Genomic DNA, 26,409 nt, shown 5'->3' with positions numbered 1-26,409 from the left:
AAAACTGTGCAGGTGCGGCCTGGGCGTGGGTCAGGCAATAAATACTGGCACATCCTAGAATTTCCCTCAATGCTGTTGGTTTGTTCATCGAACCTGTGCCAGGGTGGCACTACACATAATGACTCTGAACTTAATTTGTTTCAAGGCCATCCTTTAAGGATACATTTTCTTTACAAATTTGAATACTGTCTCTAACATATAGAAATTGCTTTTCTTTTTTGCTTTAAAGGCAGTTACATTAAAATAATGGAGTAGATTTAAAATTAGATATTTTTAATCATGCTGGTGGGAAGGATAGCAACAAGCACTCACTTACTAAAAAAATACCCTCTTCCAGAACGCCCCCCACCCCCGGTATGGCTTAGGCTGTCCCACCACCCCCCAGTTCTGACTTATTTCCTCCTATAGTGCTACCACTAAGGAAGTGCCTCTCCTGTCATTCTAGTCAACAAACATCGCAGCTGCACAGGGAGAGTGGCGCTTTGTGTCAGAAGCAAGAGCAGTTACGATCACTGGCTGGGGAACACTGGGTTCCCCACTCACAATTCCCAGGAGCTGCTTATCTTGGACTTCCCAGGCCCCGCCCTGGCCACCAGCCTCAGAGCAGAATCAGGTGCAGCTGGGGTGACCTGCCAGGTCTCCAGGGCGGGGCTTGTTTGGGTCTGGAAGCAGCCCGAGGTTCTGCTCTCCTGTGATGGACTGTCCACATGCAGTTCGCAGAGAGCCCTGCAGCTCACCTTCAGGTGGGCATTCTCCTCCTGAAGCTCCCTGAGGCTGGCAGCAGCATGACGGGCCTGCACATCTAGTTTTAAGGTCAGATGTAGTATTTCCTCATTTTTACTTGCTAAATCATCTTTAAGTTCTTCTAGCTGTTCTTTTAAGTCCAAAACCTTCATTAAAAATCAAAGAATGTAAGTATCAACAATTTTCTAACATTAGCTGAACTTAGACCAGACCAGGTCCATTGCCATTAAGTCAATTCTGACTCTCAGGGACCCTGTAGGACAGAGAAGAACTGCCCTATAGGGTTTCCAAAGAGTGGCTGGTGGATTCGAACTGCCGACCTTTTGGTTAGCAGCTGAGCTCTTAACACTGCACCACCAGGACTTAATTTAATCATTATTAAAATAGCTGTAAAAGTTTTAAAAATACATGCCAAAAACATTTATCACAAGGAGCACATGGTAGTCATGATGTGCCAGTCTCACTGCAGGACCAGACAGACCCTGGACGGCAGGGCCGGGTGTCCAGCACTTGCCTCTCTCACGTGCTGAGGGAGTGCCTCTAGTACTGCCTCTGGTTGTGCTTCTGCGGCCCCAGCAGGGCTGCCGACAGGAGGCACCCGGCATTTGGCTTCTTCTAGTTCAGTCTGCAATGCAGACACCAGAATCAAGTGATTCATCTGCTGTTTCTGTAATGCTTCTTTATCCTATTAAAAAAAAAAAAACTTATTTTAGGCAAGTGTTTAAGGACCCAGGCACCTGACACTGCTGTCTCTTAAGGGGTACGTCACCCTTAGCTGTTTCTACAGCCCAGAGGTCACTGCGGGCACAGCCTCTCTGAATAAATAAATGAATGGGTGAGTGAGTGAATGAATGAACCAGTGAATGAGTGAATGACAGAACAAGTGAATGAGTACAACAGCTCCCACTGGAGACATAACCAAGGTGAGCTGTGGCTAGTCCTGGGACACAGCAGCCCTCCAGTGACTGGGTCAGACAAGACACCAGGGAATGGGACAGGTGCTGGGTGTGCTGCCCTGAGATGGTGGCAGTGAAAACATAGCATGGCCTCAAGAAAGGAACTCGCGTTCACATAAGCACTTATGAGACTCAAACACACCTGATAAAAAGCTCTCCTATTATCTTCAAGGAGTCCCTGGATAGTGCAAATGCTTAACGTCCTCAGCTGCCAACCAAAAGACTGGCAGTCGGAGTCCAACCAGAGGTACCTCAGAAGAAACGCCTGGCCACCTACTTCCAAAAACTCAGTCACTGAAAATACTACAGAGCTTGGCTCTACTCTGACACACATGGAGTTGCCCTGAGTTGGGATCAACTCAATAGCAAATGACAGACTGACAAGATTATCCTTGAAGCCGGAACTTGCATCTTGGGGCCAAGCTCCTGACTTTAAAATAAAATTGCTGATTGAGACTCACTTTACAAGTGACCTTTTAGCTTTCTGCAACAAAAAGTCAAACCTTAAATCCCATTTTAACCCTTTGGTGACCCAATTATTTTCTGCTTTGAATTTTTTGTTCAGAGCGTGGGTTTTTGTTAATGGGCACATGCTGAATCACTGGATGCCTGAATTTCTGGTAATTAGAATGGATTTTTCCTTCTTGCCCCTCCCCCACCCCCAGAGGCCTCCCCTGAGTGTTCAGTGATACACGTGACGTACCACTCGTTACACCACAGACTCCCACCGCGGTTTATTGGTACATATGTGTAAACAAATAAACATTTTCCAAATGTCTGTTTTTCTGACCAAAAACTCTGCCACCTCATACAATACCCTATAAAAACAGTGTATTTGCGGCACGTGCCCGTTTCCTCAGGTTCAGTCACAAAGGCCCCCGCTTGTGGCCGCACGCACTGTGTGTGGTACGGGAGCTCCCCGGTAATAGTCGCTGTACGTACTGCCAGGCACCAGCTTCCTAACAAACCCCAGAGGCAGCCAAGTTCATGGTTGCTGTATGCACCACCGGCATGACAGAGTTAACTATCATAAATGCTCGCCAAGAAGGGAAAAGTTGCTTACTGGGGACAGGGTTCAGCCCTTCACCAGGCTCTCGTCCATCACACAGTAAGATGGCATCACTCAGGCTCAGCCTCCGAGATTCAGTTTAAATGTTCAAATACAAACAAAAATGTGCAACATCACAGGCTCGTAACACCAGGTTATAATACGTGACAACTATCACTGGAGACATTTTCCTTGGGGAGTTGACATAAACTCCTAAACGCAAAAGTTAAAGTAACTATAACCAGCTCAAAGCAAGGTAGTTGATGGAACAGTAAGTTTTTTAAACCTACAGCTTTAAATATTTACTTTGTGAAATTACTAAGGAAAAATTCAGTGCACCTGAGTGGTGGAGGAGTGTCCCACAGGCTGGTGTAAATCCCAGTGGGGCAAATACGAGCCTCTGAGCAGTCAAAGCAGACCAGCCCACCCTCACCACATCCCTAGTGCCTGCTGCGTGAGTGCAGATGAGAAAGGAGAGCCCCTCAAGTAATACAGAGGGGGCTCACCTGCTGTAACTCTTCCCCAATCCTTCTCTGCATCTCCAGCTCTTCCTGGAGCTGGGCCGCCCTCCTGCCAGCCTCGGCAACTGCCACCTCCAGGCTCTGGATCTCCTCCTGCTGCACCGCCAGCCGTCTGTCAGCCAGCTCCTTCTTCACAGCCAACTCGTTAAACCCATCGGACTTCTCCCTTAACTTTTCCTGTAACAATTCAACCTAAAACCACCACCAAGAAAAGCTTGAGAAAGGCAAGAGATCACGAGAAACAAAAACACATATCTTCCAAACAAAAAGCACATGACACCGCAGGTAGAAAGATGAGGGACCCTCCGTGTTTCCCAGCGTGTGTATTTCCCAGCACGCACACAACGGAACCTCATGAGAGACAGCAGGTGAGGCTTTCCCAAGCTGGGCAGTCTTCCTGAATAAAGACACTGTGGTGAAAATAACAGCAGGATGCAAAATTGCTATGAAAATAAAATGCACTTTGTCAGCAGAAGGTCATGGCTGGGGTTAGTTGGTAATGCAGGGGTTTGAGAAGTGAGCTGGCATTGCTGCCTTTGCTTCCACCCCATCCAGGCCGAGAGGAGACCAGTTTAACACCCAAAGAAATAAGAGCAAACGCAACCCATGGGTGCAATTTCCTTGCCAATCTGATAGTTGATGATGCGAGAGGTTTGGACTTACTGCCTGTTCACGTGAAGGCTTTTTTGGTGACAATAACTGTACTGGGCTATGTTTAACATATTTTTAGAACTGCTTACTGATACAGCCGGGATTCTTTTCAAAATAATCCTGTGGGCAGGGATGTGGAGGAACGGGGTCCCTCATACACTGTTGCTGGGAACGTAACATGGTGCAGCTGCTGGAGCGCAGCTTGGTCGTGTCTTACAGACTAAACAAGGAGCTACCACGGGACCCAGCAACTGCACTCCTGCGCATTCACTCCGGAGAGGTGAAGACTTGTGTACACACAAACAACTGTACATAGATGTTTGCAACTGCTTTATTCATAAAAGCCCAAACCTGGAAACACCTGGATGTCTTCAACAGGTGAATGGCTAAACAAACCGCAACAGAAAGGAACGACTACTAACATATGGAACAACTACTAACATATGGATGGCTGTCCAGAGTTACATTGGGTGGAAAAAGCAAATCCCAAAAGGTCACATACTGCATCATTCCATTTATATAAACCAAAAACCCAAACTCATCATCAAGTCAATTCCGACTCATAGTGACTCTACAGGAAAGAGGAGAACTGCTCCATAGGGTTTCCAAGGAATAGGTGGTGGATTTGAACTGCTGACTTTCTGGTTAGCAGCCAAGCTCTTAACCACTGTACCACCAGGGCTCTTCCACTTATATAGCATTCTTGAAATAACACAATTACAGAAACGGAGAACAGATGAGCACTTGCCAGGGGTTAAGGAGTAGCAGCTGTGGGAGGGTGGAGGGCCAGGCTAGAGAAGGCCACAAGGAGCATCCCTGTGGGGATGAACACTCCATACCCGCACTGCATCAGGGTCTACACCCATGGTGTGATGCTGTACTCAATGTCTTAGGCGTTACCACTGGGGAAACTGGGGAAAGGGTACCTGGGATGGATCTCTGTATTATTTCTTACAACTGCATGTGTAGCTACAATAATTCCAAAATAAAAGGGTAATTTAAAAAAGAATAAGCAAACTAACTAGCATCACGTCAGACAACAGGAAGCAGGCAGTTATAGTCCCAAGTGGAACAGTGCCCGAAAAACAAACGCAGGACAAGTTTTGGTCCTGGGCCAGCCACGGAGGGCAGGCAGCTGGATGCGGGCCGTGGGGTAGAGGGAAGTAGGGCTGTTCTTACCTCTTCACTCGGCTGCATGCTCTGCCATTTTCACAGACATGGAAGGCAAACATGAGACAGAAGGTAAGGCTTGCGTGCGTCCTGCAGCACACCAATCCCAGCCCCGGGCTCCCAGCATGGACTCACATGGCTGTCCCGCGCACCCGTGGCCTGGGGCCGGGCCGCCCGCCGCAGCTGCTCCTCCAGCCTCTGGATCTCCTGCTGGAACTCATCACGCTCATGTTCCCGCTCCGCAGCCTGCTCCTGCCACGAGAGCGGCCATGTGACCATCTCCTTCCAGATGCAATGACAGAGTTTACCGCAAGCGTGTCTGTCCCTGGTCGTGTCCACCCGCCTTCTAGGGAAGCTGAGGGGTGTGGTATCAGAGCATGGGCCTGGCCCATGCTGCCAGAGCTTCGCACCTCCATGCTGGGTACCAAGCTTCTATTTTATATAAGCATCTGCCCCCCAATATTATGTCAGTATTGTTTTTGTACATCAGGGTACATGAAAAGGAGTGGCCCTTTACACATGAAGCAACACCGGCTCTTGAGCTCTGATAACTACAGAGGGAATGACGTGGGGAGCTGCCCAAGGGAACAGATTCAGGAAAAACTCAGGATGGCACCCCCCAGCAGCAGGTAGGGGCACCCAGGGCCCCAGTGCACACCCGCAGGACACATCCCAGGAACAGAAGGGGCATGCCAGGGAACAGCCAGCAAGGCTGTGATCTGACAAGGGGACATCACAGATTCCTCTTCACAGTCACCCTGCAGCTGACGCTTCCTGAGTGATCAGGAAAGTTCAGGTGACAGCAAAGAAAAGCACACGTCACAAACCACGAGGGATAGTGCTTGGTCTCCTGTTTGTTGAGGGAAAAAATTGGTTTTGTACCTACGTAAGCACAGAACACAGTCCCTGAGGGGTACAAATGGTTAACGCCCTCGGCTGCTAACTGAAAGGCTGGAGATTCTAGGCCACCCAGAGGTGTCTCAGAAGACCTGGTGATCTGCTTCTGAAAAATGTGCCACTGAAAACTCTGCAGAGAGCAGCTCTGCTCGGACGCGCACGGGTCGCCAGGAAGCGGGCCAACTCCGTGGCGACTGATCTGCGAGCAAAGAACATCCGGAAAACCCCAGGCCCCTCTCCTGCTACTCGTGGGCACATCCAACGGTGGCAGCATTATACGTAGCTTGGTTTTCTTTATTTTGTGACTGTGATTGCCTAAGGAGCCTGCGTGATTTATGTGCCGAGAAACAGACTTAGCAGGCTACGATGGTAAGTTTATAACAGAGAAACCAGGCTAACACCTTAAACGGGTCAGCTCAGCGGCACTGACTGTGTAATGACAACACAGCTGCCGCACACCCTCCCTGGGCCTTCCTGCCCAAGCAGCCATGGAAAAGCACCTGATGCCCCAGGGAGGGACACAGCAACCTAGGGGCCCACACTTTCCCAACACCAAGGTCACGACAGACAAAGTAAGGCCGAGCAACAGCCCAGGTGCAGGGGCCAGAGACACACCAGTGGGACCTGCGGGGAGCTGGACTGGCTGCCGGGCTGACAGACTCCGAGCACGCTGTGAGGACAGCTGGCGACATGAGAGCCTGGACCACCAGCTAGGGGGCAGCACCATACAGAGGTAAAACTTCCTCATCTTGATAATCGTACTGTGGCTACGGAAGTGAATGCCCATGTTCTCAGGAAACACATTTAAGTATTTGGAAGGAAAGGCAGATTGCCACTAACACTCAAACAGTTCAGTAAAAAGTAGTACATGTGTGCGTATGTGTGCGTATGTGTGCGTATGTGTGCGTGTGTGTGCGTGTGTGTGCGTGTGTGTGCGTGTGTGTGTTGGCCGTACCCCCAAGTCCTGAGGCAAAGTCAGCTGGAAAACGACAGCTGGCTCAGGAATCGGATGAATCTGAGTATAGAGTATGAAGAACTTTGTGTGTTATTCTTTCTACTTTTAGTGAGTTTATAATTGTCTCAAAATAAAGTTAAACACAGTTATTTGAGGGGAGCCATGGACTGAACTGTGTCCTCCAAAAAGTAAGCTGATGTTCTAAGCCCCATACCTGTGAACATGACCTTGTTTGGAAACAGGGTTTCTGAAGATGTTATCAGTTCGCATGAGGTCGTACTGGGGTATGTGGGCCCTAATCCTATATGACTGGTATGCTCATAATAGAGAAGAGACAGCTACAGACACACAGGAAGGCAGCCATGTGAAGACAGAGGCAGACTGGTGGGAGGCAGCAGAAAGCCAAAGAACGCCAAGGATCTCTGCCCTCACCAGAAGCTGAGAGAGAACATGGACCAGCTTCTACCTCAGAGCCTCAAAGGGAAACGACATGGCCCACACCCAGATCTCAGATTCCAGAATTAAGAGCGAATACACTTCTGTTCTATAAGCCCCCGAGCCTGCTAAGTGTGTTACTTTGCCCTACGGCAGCCCCAGGGCAGTAATATGACAAATGTGAAGGTGCTTTAATGAGCGATCCACGGGGGACGCAGGCTCTTACGTCCATGAACTGCCTCTGGCTGCGCAGGTGCTTGTCTAGAGAAGCCATCTGTTGCTTCAGGGCGACGACCTCGTCTGCGTACTGGGCGCATGCCTGGTGCCGGGACACCTGCTCCTCGAGCTCAGACTCCAGCACCTGCAGCTGGGACAGCAGAGCAGCGCGGTCCTTCTCAGACTGCTTCCTAGTCTCCAACTGCTCCTTCATGAGACACTCCACCTCCTTCCGGAGACCTAGAGCACAAAGAACATGCATGGAGGAAAATACCCAGGACTCAGAGCATGGCATTTTCCTGCCTAACAGACGTGGAGACAGACAGACAGACTTCACCATGCAGGGCTGCCCAGTGGCTGCAGGGACTGATGTAGAGACAGACAGGCTCCACTGCACAGGGCTGATAGTGACTGCTGGAACTGATATGGAGACAGACAAACTCCACCACACAGAGCCACCCGATGGCTGCAGGGACCGATGTAGAGACAGACAGGCTCCACTGCACAGGGCTGATAGTGACTGCTGGAACTGATATGGAGACAGACAAACTCCACCACACAGAGCCACCCGATGGCTGCAGGGACCGATGTGGAGACAGACAGACTCTACCACGCCAAGCCACCCAGTGACTGCTGGGGTAGATGTGGAGACAAACATACAGGCTCCACCACAACAGGGCTGCCCGGTGGCTGCAGGGACTAATGTGAAGAGAGAGGGACAGACTCCACTACACAGGGCTGCCCAGTAACTGCCAAACCGATCTGGGACAGACAGACAGACTCTACCACGCAGGCTGAGAGTTACTGCCAAGGCCAATGTGGAGACAGACAGACACCATTGTGTGGGGCTGATGGGGACTGCAGGACAGATGTGGAGACAGACAAGCAGACCCCACTGCATAGGGTTCCCCACAACTGCTGAGGTGGAATCCTCCCTGCATAGCGGACCCAGATGCAGCTGTCACGATGCTGCCCCGACACAAACAAAATTGTATCCAGCCTCTCTCGCAGCGAGGTGTGGAGGCCACAAGACCAAGTCTTGGCCATGGAGGTGAGCACGAGAGTCTGTGAAAGTTCCAGATCACCTCACAGAGATGCTGCCTGACCCCTTCCTTCATGCTTTCCCTGCCTCCTGGTGAACAGGTGAGCGAAGTGCCTGCAGGAGCAAGCCAGGGTGCCTGTGTCTGCCCCAGAGGCCAAGCCTGCATCCAACTCACCTGTCCAATATTACCAAATACCCACTTGAAATAAACGCGAAGTACTCTTGCAAAAATTATACCTTCTAAACGAAAATGGCCTAAAATAAAAGTGCATACACTCTGAGACGTGTCTGTCAGTATGTTGTACTGTGGGGGCTTGCTTGTTGCTGTGATGCTGGAAGCTATGCCACCAGTATTCGAATACCAGCAGGGTCACCCACGGTAGACGGGTTTCAGCTGGGTTTCCAAAGGAAGACTAGGAAAAAAGACCAGGCGGTCTACTTCTGAAAAGAATTAGCCAGTGAAAACCTTATGAATGGCAGCGGAACACTGCCTGATATAGTGCCAGAAGATGAGCCCCTCAGGTTGGAGGGCACTCAAAAGATGATTGGGGAAGAGCTGCCTCCTCAAAGTAGCTTAATGACGTGCATGGAGTCAAGCTTTTGGGACCTTCATTTTCTGATGGGACAAGACTCAAAATGAGAAGAAACAGCTGCAAACATCCATGAATAATCAGAACATAGAATGTATAAAGTATGAACCTATGAAAACTGAAAATCATCAAAAATGAAATAGAACACATAAACTTTGATATCCTAGGCATTAGTGAGCTGAAATGGACTGGTATTGGGCATTCTGAATCAGACAACATATGGTCTACTATGCTGGGAATGACAACTTGAAGAGGAATGGCGTTGCATTCATCATCAAAAAGAACATTTCAAGACCTATCTTGAAGTATAACGCTGTCAGTGATTGGACAATACCCATATGTCTACAAAGAAGACCAGTTAATATGACTATTATTCAGATTTACACACCAACCACTAAGGCCAAAGTTGAAGAAATTGAAGATTTTTACCAACTTCTGCAGTCTGAAATTGATTAAACATGCAATCAGGATGCATTGATAATTACTAGTGATTGGAATGCAAAAGTTGGAAACAAAGAAGGAGTATCGGTAGTTGGAAAATATGGTCTTGGTGATAGCAACAATGCCGGATATCACATGATAGAAGTTTCCAAGACCAATGACTTCATTGCAAATACCTTTAACACTAAAATAAATGGCAACTAAACATGTGGACCTCGCCAGATGGAATACACAGGAATCAAATCTGCTACATCTGTGGAAAGAGACAATGGAAAAGCTCAATATCATCAGTCAGAACAAGGCCAGGGGCCGACTGTGGAACAGACCATCAATTGCTCATATGCAAGTTCAAGTTGAAACTGAAGAAAATTAGAACAAGTCCATGAGAGCCAAAGCACAACCTTGAGTAATTGCCACGTGAATTTAGAGACCATCTCAAGAACAGATTTGACGTGTTGAACACCGATGACCGAAGACCAGACGAGTTGTGGAATGACATCAAGGACATCATCCATGAAGAAAGCAAAAGGTCATTAAAAAGACAAGAAAGACCAAAATGGATGTAAGAAGTGACTCTGAAACTTGCTTTTCAAAATCGAGCAGCTGAAGCAAAAGAAAGAAATGATGAAGTAAAAGAGCTGAACAGAAGATTTCAAAGGGCGGCTTGGAGACAAAGTATCATAGTGACATGTGCAAAGAGCTGGAAATAGAAAACCAAAAGGGAAGAACACGCTCGGCATTTCTCAAGCTCAAAGAACTGAAGAAAATTTTCAAGACTCGAGTTGCAATAGTGAAGGATTCTATGGAGAAAATATTAAACGACACAGAAAGCATCAAAAGAAGATGGAAGGAATACACAGAGTCATTATACCAAAAAGAATTGGTTGATGTTCAACCATTTCACGACGTAGCACGTGATCAGGAACCAATGGTACTGAAGGAAGAAGTCCAAGCTGTGCTAAAAGTGCTAAAGGCATTGGCAAAACACAAGACTCCAGGAATTGATGGAATGCCAACTGAGATGTTTCAACAAACGGACACAGTGCTGGAGGTGCTCACTCGTCTATGCCAAGAAATGTGGAAGACAGCTACCCGGCCAAGTGAGTGGAAGAGATTCATATTTATGCCTGTTCCCAAGAAAGGTGATCCAATGGAATGCTGAAATTATCGAACGATATCATTAATATCACACACAAGTAAAATTTTGCTGAAGATCATCCAAAATCGGCTCCAGCACTATATTGACAGGGAACTGCCAGAAATTCAGGCCGGATTCAGAAGAGGATGTGGAACCAGGGATATCATTGTTGGCTGAAAGCAGAGAATACCAGAAAGATGTTTACCTGTGTTTTGTTGACTCTGCAAAGGCATTCAACAGTGTAGATCATAACAAATTATGGATAACACTGCAAAGAATGGGAATTCCAGAACACTTAATTGTGCTCATGAGGAACCTGTACGTAGATCAAGAGGCAGTTGTTCAAACAGAGCAAAGGGATACTGCATGGTTTAAAGTCAGGAAAGGTGTGCATCAGGGTTGTATCTTTCGCCATGTCTATTCAATCTGTATGCTGAGCAGATAAATAGAGAGGCTGGACTGTATGAAGAAGAAAAAGGCATCATGATTGGAGGAAGACTCATTAACAACCTGTGTTAGGCAGATGACACAACCTTGCTTGCTGAAAGTGAAGAGGACTTGAAGTACTTACTGATGAAGATCAAAGACCACAGCCTTCAGTATGGATTATGCCTCAACATAAAGAAAACAAAAGTCCTCACAACTGGACCAATAAGCAACACCATGATAAACAGAGAAAAGACTGAAGTTGTCAAGGATTTCATTTTACTTGCGTCCACAATCAACACCCATGAAAGAGGCAGTCAAAAAATCAAGTGACACGCTGCGTTGGGCAAATCTGCAAAAGATGTCTTTAAAGTGTTGAAAAGCAAAGATGTCACCTTGAAGACTAAGGTGCGCCTGACCCAAGTCATGGTATTTTCAATCACATCTTATGCATGCCAAAGCTGGACAATGAATAAGGAAGATGGGAGAAGAATTGATGCCTTTGAATTATGGTGCTGGCGAAGAATATTGAATATACCATGGACTGCCACAAGAACGAACAAATCTGTCTTAGAAGCAGTACAACCAGGATGTTCCTTAGAAGCAAGGATGTCAAGACTGAGTCTTACATACTTTGGACATGTTGTCAGAAGGGATCAGTCCTTGGAGAAGGACATCATGCTTGGTAAAGTAGAGGGTCAACAGAAAAGAGGAAGACCCTCAATGAGGTGGATTGTCAGAGTGGCTGCAACAATGGGCTTAAGCATAATAACAATTTTGAGCATGGTAAAGGACCGGGCAGTATTTCGTTCTATTGTACATAGGGGCACTATGAGCGGGAACCAACTCAACAGCACCTAACAACAGCAGCTCTCAAAACTCGTTTTGGTTCATAAAACTCTTCGTCAATCTTTTATGACAAACTATCACTACTGCTAACAACACTTTTTGTAAATATTCATGCCAATACCCAGTAATTAATGACAGTAAATTAGCATGAAACATGCAGCTACAGCGACATTATTTGCAACCCCCCAGGGTGTGAATCACAGTCATGTAAGTGCCTTTACAGTGGTGCTGCATTGGCATAGAGCCCACTGTTCAAAGACAGTGTCACCTCCCCGGAAACACTGATGGGTATAAACACTCAAGCAAAGGCGCCGAGACTCTGCACACGACCCAGGGTTGACTACGCCCAGCTGTGAGGAGGCATGCTGGATGGGAACTCAGCCTCAGAGCTTCGCAGAAGCTACTGCAGACATGATCGCCTGCAAACAGCACACAGAGGCTACAGCTGTGGAACGTTAACACTGACTCCTTAGACTAAAGCATCATTACATTTAAAGATATTAAGGTCTGCCACAGACACTCGGAACAACTTTCCTCTTCAGTCCAATGGCAGCAAACTCTGAGGCAAGCAGGAAGGGCACACATCAGAGAGAAATCACTTGCTTATCTTACAAACCTGAATCCTTCTGTGCTACAGTGACAGGAACACCTATGAATCGAAATACACAAACATTCACAGAAGTAAACATACAAGAACACATGACCATGCATATAAAAATTCAGAAATTAGAGGAAGGAGAACGTCAGTAGCAAGGCTCTGGGGAATGTTTGGCATCAGACAATTTGCAGATACGTGCATCCCCACGGCCCGCCACCCTCTGCGCTCAGGTCACTGAGGCTTCTGTTCCAGAACTTCGGCACTGACTGCTAAATGGGACAAAGGAAGAAACAGGCAGACCGCAGCCCCTAAGGCAGTTGTTTCTAGCTGGCGGCTATGTGATGACAATACACGCAGCAAAGATAAAAAGGTAGACCCTGAAACACAGGGTTCCACCATCTGGGGAGAGAAGGCCTCGTGGAACCAGGCCCCACATAGAGGGGTGGCCTGGAGAACCCCTGTAGCAGATTGTAGGGGGGACTGGGACATGCTGCACCAGCCTTCAGTTGGTGCCCTGGGCTATCATCACAGTCTGGCCGACAGGTGAGGGTGGAGTGGGCCCGGGGTCGAGGCTACCTCGAGGGCTGAGAAGCTGCCACATGCATGCAGGCCCAGGGCTCCCAAGACAGATCTCCTGACACTCAAATGTCGTCAGTAACTATTTCCATTTTTACAACCACTGGGCAAGCCAAACCAGGCACCTGCGCAGGGACCCAGCCAAGGGCCACCACATCTACCTAGAGCTGTGAGCTCCTCTGAAGGCATTAACCCTTCATCCCATGCTCAGAAAGCAGAGGTCAGCTCTCCCTTCCGCAGCCAAACAGCAGAGATCCTGCACAGCCCATGTCCTCTCGGTCCGTAACTGCTTGCTAAGCGTCTGCTGGGCCAGGCCCTCAAGGGTGAGTACTGTCTGAAGGACAGACAGCACCTGAACACGGCAACGTGGAGGCACGGGGGAAGGAAAAAATCACAACATACATGCACGCGCACACACACACATGCATGTGCAGACACGCACGTGCATACACACACATACACATGCACAGCCCACACACATGCACGAGCGCACACATGCATGCACAGCGTGCACACACACATGCACACACACACACAGGCATCCACAAGCATGCACACAAGCACTGGCACCCACATGTGCACACACTGATTCCTGGGCTTTGGAACAGGTTCACCATCCGACAATGTCCAGAGTCCACAAAGCAGAGGGACAGTCCGATGCCCATGTCCCTACAGTCCGGAAGGTCAGGGCTCTACAGCCAGCATCTCTTACCAGCTTCTCTCTCCTGTGCGCCGGCAGCCAGCACCTCCTTCTGGCTCTGCAGGGCAGCACACTCCTCCTTTAGCTGTGCCTGCTCCTGGGTGGCCGCCTGGAGCTGCTGGCTCAGGTGCTCCAGCTCTAAGACCAGGCACTGCTCTGACTGCTCCTTCTGGTCCAGCGCCACCTGCAGGTCTGCCCTCTCTTCTTTGAACCCCTCGATGAGGCCTGCAGAGGAGACCAGGTGAGGTGGGTGCCCGCCAAGAAAAAACAGCAGGTACCAAGGGCCATGCCTGGCCTGTGCTGTCACGTGGTAGACACCAGCTGGGGAGGGGAATGGGAAGTGGAAGAGATGCCTGGCCCCCTGAGAGTTGGGCCACCAGATCAGCACCCCGCCTCGGTCCTGGGTCACATCCCTCCCCACCCGAACACATCTGGGCTCAACCCAGCTCAGACCCTGCAAGCACAGAAACAAAAAAAAAGCATGAACTCCTGACAGAACCCTGGCCCCCCATGTCTGCTCTGAGCCAAGTAGGCTGATGTCCCATCCTGCTGTGCTCCAGAAGGCTCTGGAAACCCACTGCTGCCCAGGCAGAGAAACTGCCTGCCCCTCAAAATGCAGAGCTTCTCCCACATGCATCTCCTATCCAGGTGATGAGGGCCTCATGGCGCAGAGTGCCCCGCCATCACTGGTTTTAGTCTGTAGTGAAGAACTGTGCTGCCCCACCTCCCTCTTGAGGTGGCCCGTCCTCCCACCCTCCTGCGCCTGCTCACCGCTCACCGTGGGCCTGGTAGAGCTCCCTCCTGAGGTGTCCCGTCCCACCCCACCTCACCCCATCTAGCAACCCAGCCCCCATGGGAGTGGAGCCCAGCTTGCTCGCTCACCGTGGGCCTGGTGGAGCTCCCGGGTGAGCGCGGCCGTCGCAGAGCTCTCCTCACTGAGGCAGTCCAGTAGCTCCTTCTGCTGTCTAATGACCTGTGCAGTCTCCTCATTTTTATAATTAAATTCTTTCTCAAAACGAGCGTGAATTTGGTGTGCTTCCTCCAGCTGTTAAAACACATTTGAAAATCAGAACTGCACACTGAAAATAGCCAAAGCTTACATCAACACCACACGTGGGCAGAATTCTAGTGACATCGTAAATATTCCACAAGAAGCAATCATTTCAACACTCAACACACAACGTACCTTGTTTTATCGCACTTCGTCGCTTTACTACGCTTTGCAGACACTGTGCTTTTAACAGATTGAAGGTTTGTGGCAACCCTGGTTGAGCAAGCCTCTCAGCGCCATTTTTCCAATAGCATGTGCTCACTTCATGTCTCTGTGTCACATTTTCATAATCCTTGCAAAATTTCAATTTTTTTTACTATCATTATATCTGTTATGGTGAGCTGTGATCAATGAACTTTGGTGTTACTATTGTAATTGTTTTGGGGTGCCATGAACCACACCCATAAAAGATGGCGAACTTAGTCGATAAATGTGTGTGTTTTGACAGCTCCACCTACCGGCTGTTCCCCCATCTCTCTCTCCCTCTCCTGGAGCCTCTCTATTCCCTGAGACGCGACAATATTGAAATTAGGCCAATTAACAACCCTACAATGGCCTCTAAGTGTTCAAATGAAAGGAAGAGTCTCACGTCTCTCCTTTTAAATCAAAAGCTGGAAATGATTAACTTACTGAGGAAGGCATGTTGAAAGCTGAGACAGGCCGAAAGCTCGGCCTCTTGCACCAAACAGTTAGCCAAGTTGTGAATACAAAGGAAAAGTTCTTGAAGGAAATTAAAAGTGCTACTCCAGTGAACACATGCACGATAAGAAAGCGGAACAGCCTCATTGCTGCTATGGAGAAAGTTTTAGTGGTCTGGGTAGATCAAATCAGCCAGGATATTTCCTTAAATCGAAGCCTAATCCAGAACAAGACCTTAACTCTCCTCAGTTCTATGAAGGCGGAGATGGGGGAGGAAGCTGCAGAAGTCTGAAGGCTGCACAGCTGGTTCACGAGGTTTGAGGAAAGAAGCCGCCCCCGTAACACGGAAGCGTAAAGTGAAGCAGCAAGCGCTGAGGCAGCAGCTGCGGCGAGTCACCCAGAGGGGCTCACCGGGGTAACGGGAAGACGGCTACGCTAGACGGCGGACGATGGAGCAGCACGCGCTGAGGCAGCAGCTGCGGCGAGTCACCCAGAGGGGCTCACCGAGACAACGGGGAAGACGGCTACGCTAGACGGCGGGTTTTCAGTGCAGACGGAACAGCTGTAGATCGGAGGACGACGCCACGGGACTGTGGCAGCTCAAGAGCAGACGTCAATGCCTGCTTCAAGGCTTCAGAGGACAGGCTGACTCTCTTGTTAGGCACTAATACAGCTGGTGACTTTAAGTTGAAACAAATGTTCACTTACCACTCAGAAAATCCTAGGGCCCTTAAGAATTATGCCACGTCTACTCTGCCTGTGCTCCATAAATGAAACAACAAAGCCTGGATGACGGCATATCTGATTACAAAATGGTTTACTGAAAATTTTAAGCCCACTGTTGAGACCTATTGCTCAGAAGAAAAGATTCCTTTCAAAATACTACTGCTCACTGACAATGCACCTGGTCACCCAAGAGCTCTGATGGAGATGTACAAGGAGATTAATGTTGTTTTCATGCCTGTTAACACAATATCCATTCTGCAGGCCCATGGATCAAGGACTAATTTCTACTTTCAAGTCTTATTATTGAAGAAGTACATTTCATAAGGCTATAGGTGCCATAGATAGTGATTCCTCTGATGGATCTGGAAACTTCCTGGAAAGGATTCACCATTCTAGATGCCACGAAGATCATTCGTGATTCATGGGAGGATGTCAAACATCAACATTAACAGGAGTTTGGAAGAAGCTGATTCCAACCCTCATGGATGACTTTGAGGGGTTCAAGGCTTCAGTGGAGGAAGTAACTGCACATGTGGTGGAAACAGCAAGAGAACTAGAGTTAGAGGTGGAGCCTGAAGATGTGACTGAATTGCTGCCATCTCACGATAAAACTTTAATGGATGAGGAGCTGCTTTTTATGGATGAGCAAAGGGGTTTCTTGAGGTGCAATCTACTCCTGGTGAAGATGCTGTGCATATTGTTGAAACGACAACAAAGGATTTAAAATATTATGTAAACTCAGTGGATAAAGCAACAGCAAGGTTTGAGAGGATTGACTCCAGTTTTGAAAGAAGTTCTACTGTGTGTAAAATACTCTCAGATAACATCACTTGCTAAAAAGAAATCTTTCACAAAAGGAAGAGTCAATCAATGTGGCAAACTTCATTGCTGTCTTATTTTAAGAAATTGCCACAGCCACCCCAGCCTTCAGTAACCACCACCCTGATCAGTCAGCAGCCATCAACATCGAGGCAAGACCTGCCACCAGCAAAAAGATAATATCTCGCTGAAGGCTCAGATGATGGTTAGCATTTTTTTTTTTTTAGGAATAAAGTATTTTTTAATTAAGGAATGTGCAGTTTTTTAAGACATAATGCTATTGCACACTTAACAGACTACGGTATAGTGTAAACATAACTTTTATATGCATTGGGAAGCCAAAAAATTCATGTGACTTGCTTTATTGCAGTGGTCTGGAACCAACCCCGCAATATCTCTGAGGTATGCATGTATTATGTCAATTGCTAAATAATTAAACTTGCTCATTCAACAAATTTTCAAAGAAAAATTGCACAAAGATACACATAAAACTTTTCAAAGAACAAATATGACACATAAACTGTCCACCAGAGAACCAGGCCACAGGGCAGAGACACACTGGGGATGGGGGATGGGACACTGGTCTTAATCACCCACATCACACAGGGCCAGTGGGGACCAAGGGCACCTTGCCACAGCACAGAGATGCTCCCTCTCCAACGTGTGCCGCCAGCAACGTCTCACATCTTAGCCCAACGGCAGCCCTGCTCCCACCTCCATGTGTCCTGGGCCCCACTCCTGCGGCCTCCACGCCCACTAGGCAAGCACATCCATGCAACTCCCTCTCCAACTCTTTGCTCAACTACTGACAGGAACTCAGTCCCAGAGCCAGGGTCTCCCTCAGCCTCCTCGTGGATCAGGACAGTCCAGGCCCAGCTTCCAAGGAAACCATGTTGTTTCTACCTTTGAAACAGCCCCAGAAGCCACTTCTCTCCCTACCCTCCCCATAGGCTACCAGTACGCCCCCTACCTGACTGCTGGCCTGCCCTTCCTGCAGCCAAGACTACTCCCCATGAGCATGAGCCAGAGACACAAGCCAGCGAGGAGTGGCTGCCTCTCTGAACTCAGCCCTCACACCGGCCTCCACTCCCCTCTGTGGCCCTCTCTGCTGGTACCCCCATGGCCCCTTTGCAGCCTCTCCCCTGGTCCCCCGACACTCCCGCTGCAGCCCTCTCCCCTGGCCCCCCCACATCCCCTCAGTGGCCCTCTCCCCAGCACACCTCACGCTCCCTGTACCCCCTCTGCAGTCCTCTCTCTTAGCATACCCTACATCCCCCCACATTCCCCATACCTGTGCGGGCACCTCCCCAGGGGGCTCATGCTCCAGGGGACAGTTTACATGAACAGAGCACGCTGACAGCAGCGCACATCCAGGACAAGTCTGCCCTCACTCAGCCCCTGGGCCACACAGGGGCTAGGGACCCCTCAGTGTAATGACATTACAGCATCTGGGTACTGTGGATGCCCAGTTCTGAGGAGAGAATGGGGTAGGCAGGGGGTGCAGAAAAGGCAGTGGGAGGAAACAAGAGAAAGAAACTTCAATTTCAAAACCATAACCCACAGCGGACTCCACTGACCCCACTGAGGAGAGAAAACCCACCAACTGTTTCTGCAGACCCAGACAACACTTCATGTAAAAACATCTACTTCTAACTGGGCTGACTCTGGAGAAAAGGTTCTCTTGCTTACTTGATTGCTCTGCATAAATTCTCACTCAATTTCTTTTCTAAATGTCTACAATGTTCCAGAAAGTTTAACAAAATCAATTCCCTTAGTGAAATTTCTAAAGGTAAAGACGCTCAACGTGAAATTGCAAGAGAGCATCCAGCTGGTTTATGTATTACCTAACTTAAATAGAGGTTTGTCTGTCATTGGTAGCAAGTCCACCTCCTCAAGAATTCTGGTTCAGAAGATTCCTCCTGAAGGAAAACGTGCGTAAGCACAGTGTTAGCTATGAAGGCCAACAAGCACCCTGGAAACGTCAGCGCAGGGTCTCTGCCTCCAGATGCCAGCGGTGGAGGGGCAGAAGGGAAGCAAGTTCCAGAGAGTGGGAACTCTCCCTTGGAGGCCTCCAGCATGGAGCCCAGCCGTCACCCTCCACCTTGCCCGCACGATGCCAACACAGCCTGCACCTTGTCTGCAACCCCTTCTGAGGGCAGACTCACCCACGTTCAAGTGAGACTGTGTAGGGAGGCCCCTCCACACAGCACCTTACCTGTCTGCTGGAGTCCAGGGCCATCTCCAGGAGACTGTTCACAGCCACTCTGAGGCTCTGGTAGACCTTCCTGATCGGCTGCTCATACTCCAGTGTGGCCTCTGGGCTCATAAAGAAGCTCTCGCACACATGACTGCTGATCTCAGCCACAACAGATACCTCCGCAGACTCAAGCAGCGTCCCGTCAGGCTCTAGTGGAGCTATGCCGAACCCAGGCAGGGCCTCATCCAGTGTGGGGGCTGCAGAATGACCAGATCCAGAAACCTCCACACGCTGCACAGTGAGCAAGCCAACCCCCCAAAACAGCTTTAAGACGAAGAGCAAACCATGTTAATTAGAGCAGAGAAAATCTAAGAATAATTGCCCGCTGTAGGAACAGGAAGCAACGCTGTACAGGAGCTGGGAAGGCTCCACCATGCCCAGACCTTGGATGTCCTTGAAGGATGGTCTCCTCCAGCATGGTCAGCAGAGGGAGACGAGGAGACAATAGTTCATGTCATGGCCACAATGCTGAGTCCCAGCCCAGCCCCTGGACGGTCCCCAGCAACAACCTTCTCCCACCAACAGCCCTCCCAAGGCCACCCATAGCACCCCAGCCCACACCCACAGGGAGGAGTCCCAGCAGCTCCTGCTTCTCAGTTGGTCTGCACCACTCTAAAAGGGCCTGAAGGCTATAGGCACAGGTCCCCACAAGGCCCACGGGCACCCAACAGCCCTAGCTCTCCAGGGCCCTTCTTGGAAGCCCAGACAATGCTCACCTAGGAAAAAAGCGTTCCTACATCACGCACACACTGTGCCCTTTGAGAAAAGCAAAGGACTAATCACATTAGGCAACCTTCATTCCACGGTGTACTCTCAATGGAGCCACTCAGACAATCAGGAGAAGTAAAGAGGAGAAGGCGCCAGGTGCTCACCTGCACGCTCACCTGTGTGCTCACCTGCACACAGGGCCTCCACGCTTGGCCACACTTTGGGCGGGCTCTCTGTACCAGTGGCCCCCACATCGTCCAGACACAGCCCCACACGCTCACTGATCTGACTCTTGATGGCAACCGCAGCCCTCACCGTCTCTCCAAACAAGCTCAGCAGCCTTCTGAGGGCATCCTGGAGTGCGTTCCTGGGCAGGACGGATACAGAGATTCAGGAGACAACATAATCAAAGCGAGTGCTGGCTGCAGACACACAGCACAGGCAGGTGGCACTGCAGGAGATGCTGGCCACGCGTGCGTGCTCTAAACACACAGGGAGACAACCTTCAGCACAACAGCACAAGGGATCCCGCAGACCCGCTCACCAGGAAATGGGGAAGAATGATAACAAAAAACCCCAGCCATTTAAAGCCTCTGGAAATGGTCATAAGGCCAGAAGCAGATGAAGAAACACCTGTTCAAGAACACCTACAAAAATTCAACAGCAAAGGTAAGACACTGTGGTATTTGAACCAACACCACTCCCTCCCTTCCCCTTCCAGCTCAGTGAAAGGAGACTCCTCTCCAAATAGCTGCAGCCAAATACATGGCCTCCTTTCTTTTCAATTCCTGGCTGGAGAGCTTTCTCCGGGAGAGAAGCAGGATGCCAACATTTCTCATCCATCCCTCCCCACCCCACCCCGGCCTATTGTGAGGCTAAGTCCCAGGCAGATGCATCCAAGAGGTGGGGGCTCAAGGAGCAGGGGTTCTACCTCAGGCACAGCACACTGAGAGTACTAGGGTCTTGACTGTCCTCACCCAGATCATGAGGAGAGGCAAGCCAGAGGACCCCAGAATACTTCCCTCCCTCCACTGAGTGCTCAGCTCTTAGATGGGGCTGATATTCAGAAGTCTGCCCCGGCTCTGAGATTCTTCCTGATGGGCAGTGTGGGAAGTAAGCTGAAAAACTGGTAGCTCCAAATCTCTTCCCAAAAGAAGTGACTTTATTTGCAACTGAGCCTGGAAAAGTTCCAGCCAAAGGGCACTCTCAAAAACAGTGGAGGTTGTGGTGAAAGACAAATAGGAGATTTGTGCACTTAGTGAAGACAAAGTGGAGACTGTAGACCAATAGTTTGCAGGAGAGAACCAGGAAATAAAATAGCTGGAGAAAGCCTTCCTGGGGTCAGGACAAATATCAAACACTGATGTTTGAAGCTATTCCTTCAAAGCAGTCATAATTTGATTAGGTTACTTTGTAGTGCAATTTATGCCACAGGAGATTACTGAAAACAATAGAGCAATCATCTGGAAATTAGTGCATCTTAACAGCTAGGTGTGGTCAAGGAAAGGGAGGAGGAGAGCCTGACCAACTACCACTGTCATTGCAAGGTAACTGGGTGAATACCTAAAGCTGCACTTCCCTGAGGAACTATATCAGAGTCTTAACACTTGGATGGAGTGAGGGGGAAATGGGGGGGGGGGAGGCAGGAGGAGATTGAATTCACTAAAATAATCTAGGCAGTCACTAAAAATAAACAGCAAGTAGCAATAGCAAGTCCCAGGAAGGGAGGAACCACTATGCAGAGCTGCTGCAATTTATTATCTATAACACCCAGTTTACATCTGAAAATTATGAGACATGCAAAGAAATAGAAAAATATCACCCATACACTTATAAAAGGAGACAACAGAAACTGCCTTTTAGAGTGATCAGGTATCAGATTTAAAAGAAACATTAATATACCATTATAAATATGGTCCCAAAACTAACAGAAACCGTAATTAAAGAAGTATGATGACAATATCACATTAAATGAAGAATATCAATAAAAATAAAGTTACGGAAAAAAATGGAAATTCTGGAGTTGGAAATTAAAACACTAGAGTAGAATTAATAGTAGATTTGAGCTGGCAGAAAAAAATGTGCAAACCTGTAGAACAATAGAGTTTATGCAAGCCAAAGAACATAAAGGAAAAAAATTGAAGAAAAATAAAGTATCAGAAAGTGCATGATACCATTAAGTGCACCAACATATGAGAGCTCTGGGACTACTGGAAGGAGGGGGAAGAGAGAAATAAAAAGGATTCGAAGAAATAATGGCTGAAAACTTGGCAAATTTATTGAAAAACAGTAACTTACACATCAAAGAAGCTCAATAAACTCCAAATAGGATAATCTTAAAAAGGTTCACAAACAGACACATCATAGTAAAAATGCTGAAACTCGAAAACAAGGAGAAAGTATTGAAAGAAAAGCAAGAGAAAAATGATTCCTCCCTTACAAGGGAATTCCAGTAAGATTAACGGCTGACTTCGCAGAGGAAACAATGGAGGTTAGATGCACTGGAACAACATACTCAAAGTGCTCAAGAAAAAACTATCAACCAAGAATCCTATATCCCACAAGGTATCTTTCAAAATCGATTTAAAAGCAATTATATAAAATTATGTGCATATAACGTACTGTTGAGCCTATTACATAGAAATATAATATCACGTAACATACTTGCCCATAACATCACAGAGAAGATAGGTTGAATGAAGCTGTATTAGGCTAAGAAATGACTACAGTTAGTAAAGTAATAAGTACAGCAATGTATTATTGGGTTTGTAACATTAACAGATAAAAAACATATAACAATGATACCACAGAAAGGGGAGAAAGAGCTGAACATTTCTATATATCACTGGAATTAAGCTAATATAAATCCGAAGTTGATTCTGACAAGTTCAGACACACATGGTGGGTCCCAACGCAAACACTAAAAGACAAACAAAAATCCAAGAAACACAGTGGAAAAAAATCATAAGAATTTCAAAGGCTACATTAGAAAATATTCATTTAATGTAAAAGAAAGCAGTAAGGATGAATGGAAACAAAAAATACATGAGACACATAGAAAACAAAGTAAAATTTTAGGCATAATTCGACCATATCAATAAAAACAAATGTGAACAGATTAACCAATCCATTCAAAAAGCAGAGGTTCTCAGACAGGATAAAAAAAAAAGGTCCAACTAAAAAGATCCAATGAGGCACACTTCAGATTCAAAGATACAAACAGTCTGAAAGTAAATGGATGACAAAAGAAATATCACGCAAAGAACAACCACAAGAAAGTGGGAGTGGTTATACTAATACCAGACAAAACGGACTTTTAAAACAGATGTTACTAGATTCACATATATGTAGTGAGGATGAAGTCACATTATGCAACTACTACTAGACATCAATAAAGTTGGTAGATCAGCCTCTGGGGAGGGTAGGAAGTGAGTGGGACTGCAATGGAAACAGAAGTGCTTCAGCAAGAGGATAAAGTTTTTGTTGTTTTTTAATATGGCAAAATGTTAACATTAGGCAGTTAGGTGGTTAAGTACATAGGTCTTGGTTACATTATTCAGTGCCGTTTTCCTATGTTTGAAACAGCTCTTTGAATACGAAGAATAACATGGACACAGGGGTCTCTGCCCTAGCAGACACTGAAGTGCACCCTGAGGGTGTAATGTGATAAAAGGCCCAGGAGTGAGTGGAGTAGAAAAACCAAAACTGCATACGCATTGCCCAGCAGACGCTGAAAGCCAGCCACATGGCAACAGTGATGGCGCCACTGGTGACGAGGCATGGAGGCACTGACCTTTCACTGTGAGATAAATCAATATCGGACTTCAACATAGATATGAGATTCGTTCCTTCCTGGTTTTCTCGTTCCCGTCTTTGCTGTAGTTTCTCAAGTTCAGAATGACACTCTTCAATCTCATTACTTAAGGATGTAATTTGGTCTTTCAGCTATTGAGAAAAAAAATTTGAGCGTTAGTTAAAACAATATAAATAAATTGCTGTAAGGAACTTTCAGGATTACATTCAACAAAAATATAGTGAAAGATTAATAAGGTGGTGATTAAAGGTGAAAGTTTTTAATATGGTTTTTCCTCCATTATTCATCACCTACCAAAAAAAGAACACATAAATAACTCCATTCCAGCCTTGACACTGAGGGGCAGGAGAAGAGAATGTTCACTACAGATTATTCTCGCAAATAATAACTTAAAATTAAATCCCTAAATCTGGTCATTTAGAATAAAAACTAGCTGCCAGACAAGCAAACACCCTTCTTATATATTTCTCTCTGAAAACAAAAATAAGCCAATCACCTTGGGAGTCTTCACAGTGTGGGCCAGGTGGGCAGGTGACATCAACTGCCCTGATGTCACCTGCCACCATGGGGTCCCTAGGACTTCACCAGGCAGCAGCCACCAGCCCTGGTGGTAACATCATGTAGCTTAGAGTGACAAACGTGTCTTCCAAGCAAGAGAGCAACCTCAGCCCCATAATTCAAGTGTCTCTCCCTTGATCTACTCACCAGAGGCAGATTTCTCTAAATTGGTTACATTTACTGATATGAACACAGGCCTCATCCTCACAGAAGATGACCAAGCATCACCACGTATGCACTTGGTAGGGGTGCCTCTCCCCGGCCACAACTGCCTATAAGCTTCATATGCTGGAGACCTCTAGTTCAACATCATTGAGAAGAAACTCAAGAGTATCTAGACCAAGAATGATGGGCTCAAAAAGGAGAAGCCACAGTGCACTTAGACATTACACTGGGATGGACTTCCCTTCATTCAAAGACTTGGGGGGAGCACATAATGACAATAGGTTTACCTCACCAGGAGAGTATGATAATCATAAGAGTTGAATGCACGGAATGGATAGCTTTGAGATAAATGGAATAAAAAATGACAGAGCTAAAAAGACAAATTGACGAATCCAATGTTGTAGTGCTAGATCTTAACCCCTACCCCCAGTAACTAATAAAGCAGGTAGATTTAAAGAAGAGAGACAATAAGAGTGTTAAAGATTTGAACAGCACAAGTAACAAGTGTGAGAGAATGTACATAGATATAGCGTCATACTTAGTAACTGGAGAAAGCCCTATTGTGTTTCATACACACACAGAACATTTAGGAACACTGACCATGAAAATTCAAAAACTCAGTATCAGACAGAATACATTCTCCGACCACAATCAACGAGATTAGAAACTAATGAAACAGTATTTAAAGAAAAAACTCAAATTTGAAAAAATATATTTCTGAAACACACGTGGGATAAAAAAAATTAATGATGAAAATATGAACACTTCATCTAAAGCATTACTTAAAGGGCAATTTATAGTATTAAGTGCATATACTTTAAAAAATACATGTCTAAAATTAAACAGCTAAGCATCCAATTTTAAAAGTTAAAGGAGAGCAGAATAAACCCAGAAAAGATAAAAGGAAAGAAATAAAAAAGATATTAAACAAAAATACTGTAGCATGGACCAAAATGTTAAAACTTGGTAATTGCAGTGGGGGGAGGGGTGGGAAGGTGAAACCTCTAGCAAAACTGATCAAGAAAAAAAGCAAAATAAACAGCAAAACTGAGTGAAAAAATAGAAAACATAAATAGTCCTATTAACATTTAAAAAACTCAATTTGTACTTTAAAATCTTCCCACAAAGAAAACTTAAAGCCCAGACAGCTTTCACCTTGAATGTTTCTGCTAAACATTCAAGGAATAGACATTACACAAATTCTTCCATAGAATGCAAACAAAATGAGGATGAGGATACTCGTTTCTTTTATGAGTCTGGACCGTTAAAAAGGAAATTACAGGTCATTCACACTGAAAAATACAGATGCAACGTTTTAAATAAAATAATACCAAATCAAATCTAGCAATACATGAAAAGCATGTCCAAACTGGTTTTATCACAAAGACATAAGGTTGCTTTAATATTAGAAAAATCAATGTGATTCACCACATCAACAGATTAAATGAGAAAAACAATATTAATCTCAGTAAACGAAGAAAAAGCAAATAAAATTTTCTATTTATTCATGGTAATAATCCCTCACAAATAAGTCACAGAAGGAAGCTTCCTTAACCTGAAAAAAAAAACAAAAAACTATAATTTTCTCAGTATTTCTTAACAGTAAAGTTTTGAAAGCATTCCCATTAAGGCCAACACACAAAAGCCAGCTGCACTTCTATATTCCAATAACAGTAAGCTTGAAAGTACAATTCCATAGAAAGTAAAAATGTCAAGTAC

At 46.8% G+C, this 26,409-nt stretch overlaps 1 protein-coding gene across 7 annotated transcripts in view; it reads right to left on the bottom strand.

The window, feature by feature from the left end:
- The window catches only part of PCNT (pericentrin), a 145,949-nt gene that overhangs the window by 73,565 nt on the left and 45,975 nt on the right, over positions 1 to 26,409 (bottom strand). For 4 of the 7 annotated variants that reach the window (XM_049875076.1, XM_049875074.1, XM_049875081.1 and 1 more), the window contains 11 exons: positions 23,947 to 24,098; positions 20,318 to 20,520; positions 19,404 to 19,642; positions 14,836 to 14,998; positions 13,966 to 14,178; positions 7,604 to 7,833; positions 5,226 to 5,342; positions 5,100 to 5,120; positions 3,255 to 3,461; positions 1,259 to 1,429; positions 738 to 890 (listed from right to left, as the gene is read on the bottom strand). In XM_049875076.1, the coding sequence (XP_049731033.1) occupies positions 738 to 890; positions 1,259 to 1,429; positions 3,255 to 3,461; positions 5,100 to 5,120; positions 5,226 to 5,342; positions 7,604 to 7,833; positions 13,966 to 14,178; positions 14,836 to 14,998; positions 19,404 to 19,642; positions 20,318 to 20,520; positions 23,947 to 24,098 (1,869 nt within the window). The remainder of the gene's footprint in view (positions 1 to 737; positions 891 to 1,258; positions 1,430 to 3,254; positions 3,462 to 5,099; positions 5,121 to 5,225; positions 5,343 to 7,603; positions 7,834 to 13,965; positions 14,179 to 14,835; positions 14,999 to 19,403; positions 19,643 to 20,317; positions 20,521 to 23,946; positions 24,099 to 26,409) is intronic. The other 3 variants (XM_049875075.1, XM_049875077.1, XM_049875078.1) reach the window with 3 other exon arrangements.

Source organism: Elephas maximus, chromosome 2, assembly GCF_024166365.1.
Source record: "Elephas maximus indicus isolate mEleMax1 chromosome 2, mEleMax1 primary haplotype, whole genome shotgun sequence".
In the NCBI taxonomy this organism is placed as follows: domain Eukaryota; kingdom Metazoa; phylum Chordata; class Mammalia; order Proboscidea; family Elephantidae; genus Elephas; species Elephas maximus.
The sequence above is the reverse complement of the archived record's forward strand: the minus strand, read 5'-3'. Positions and strand labels throughout refer to the sequence as shown.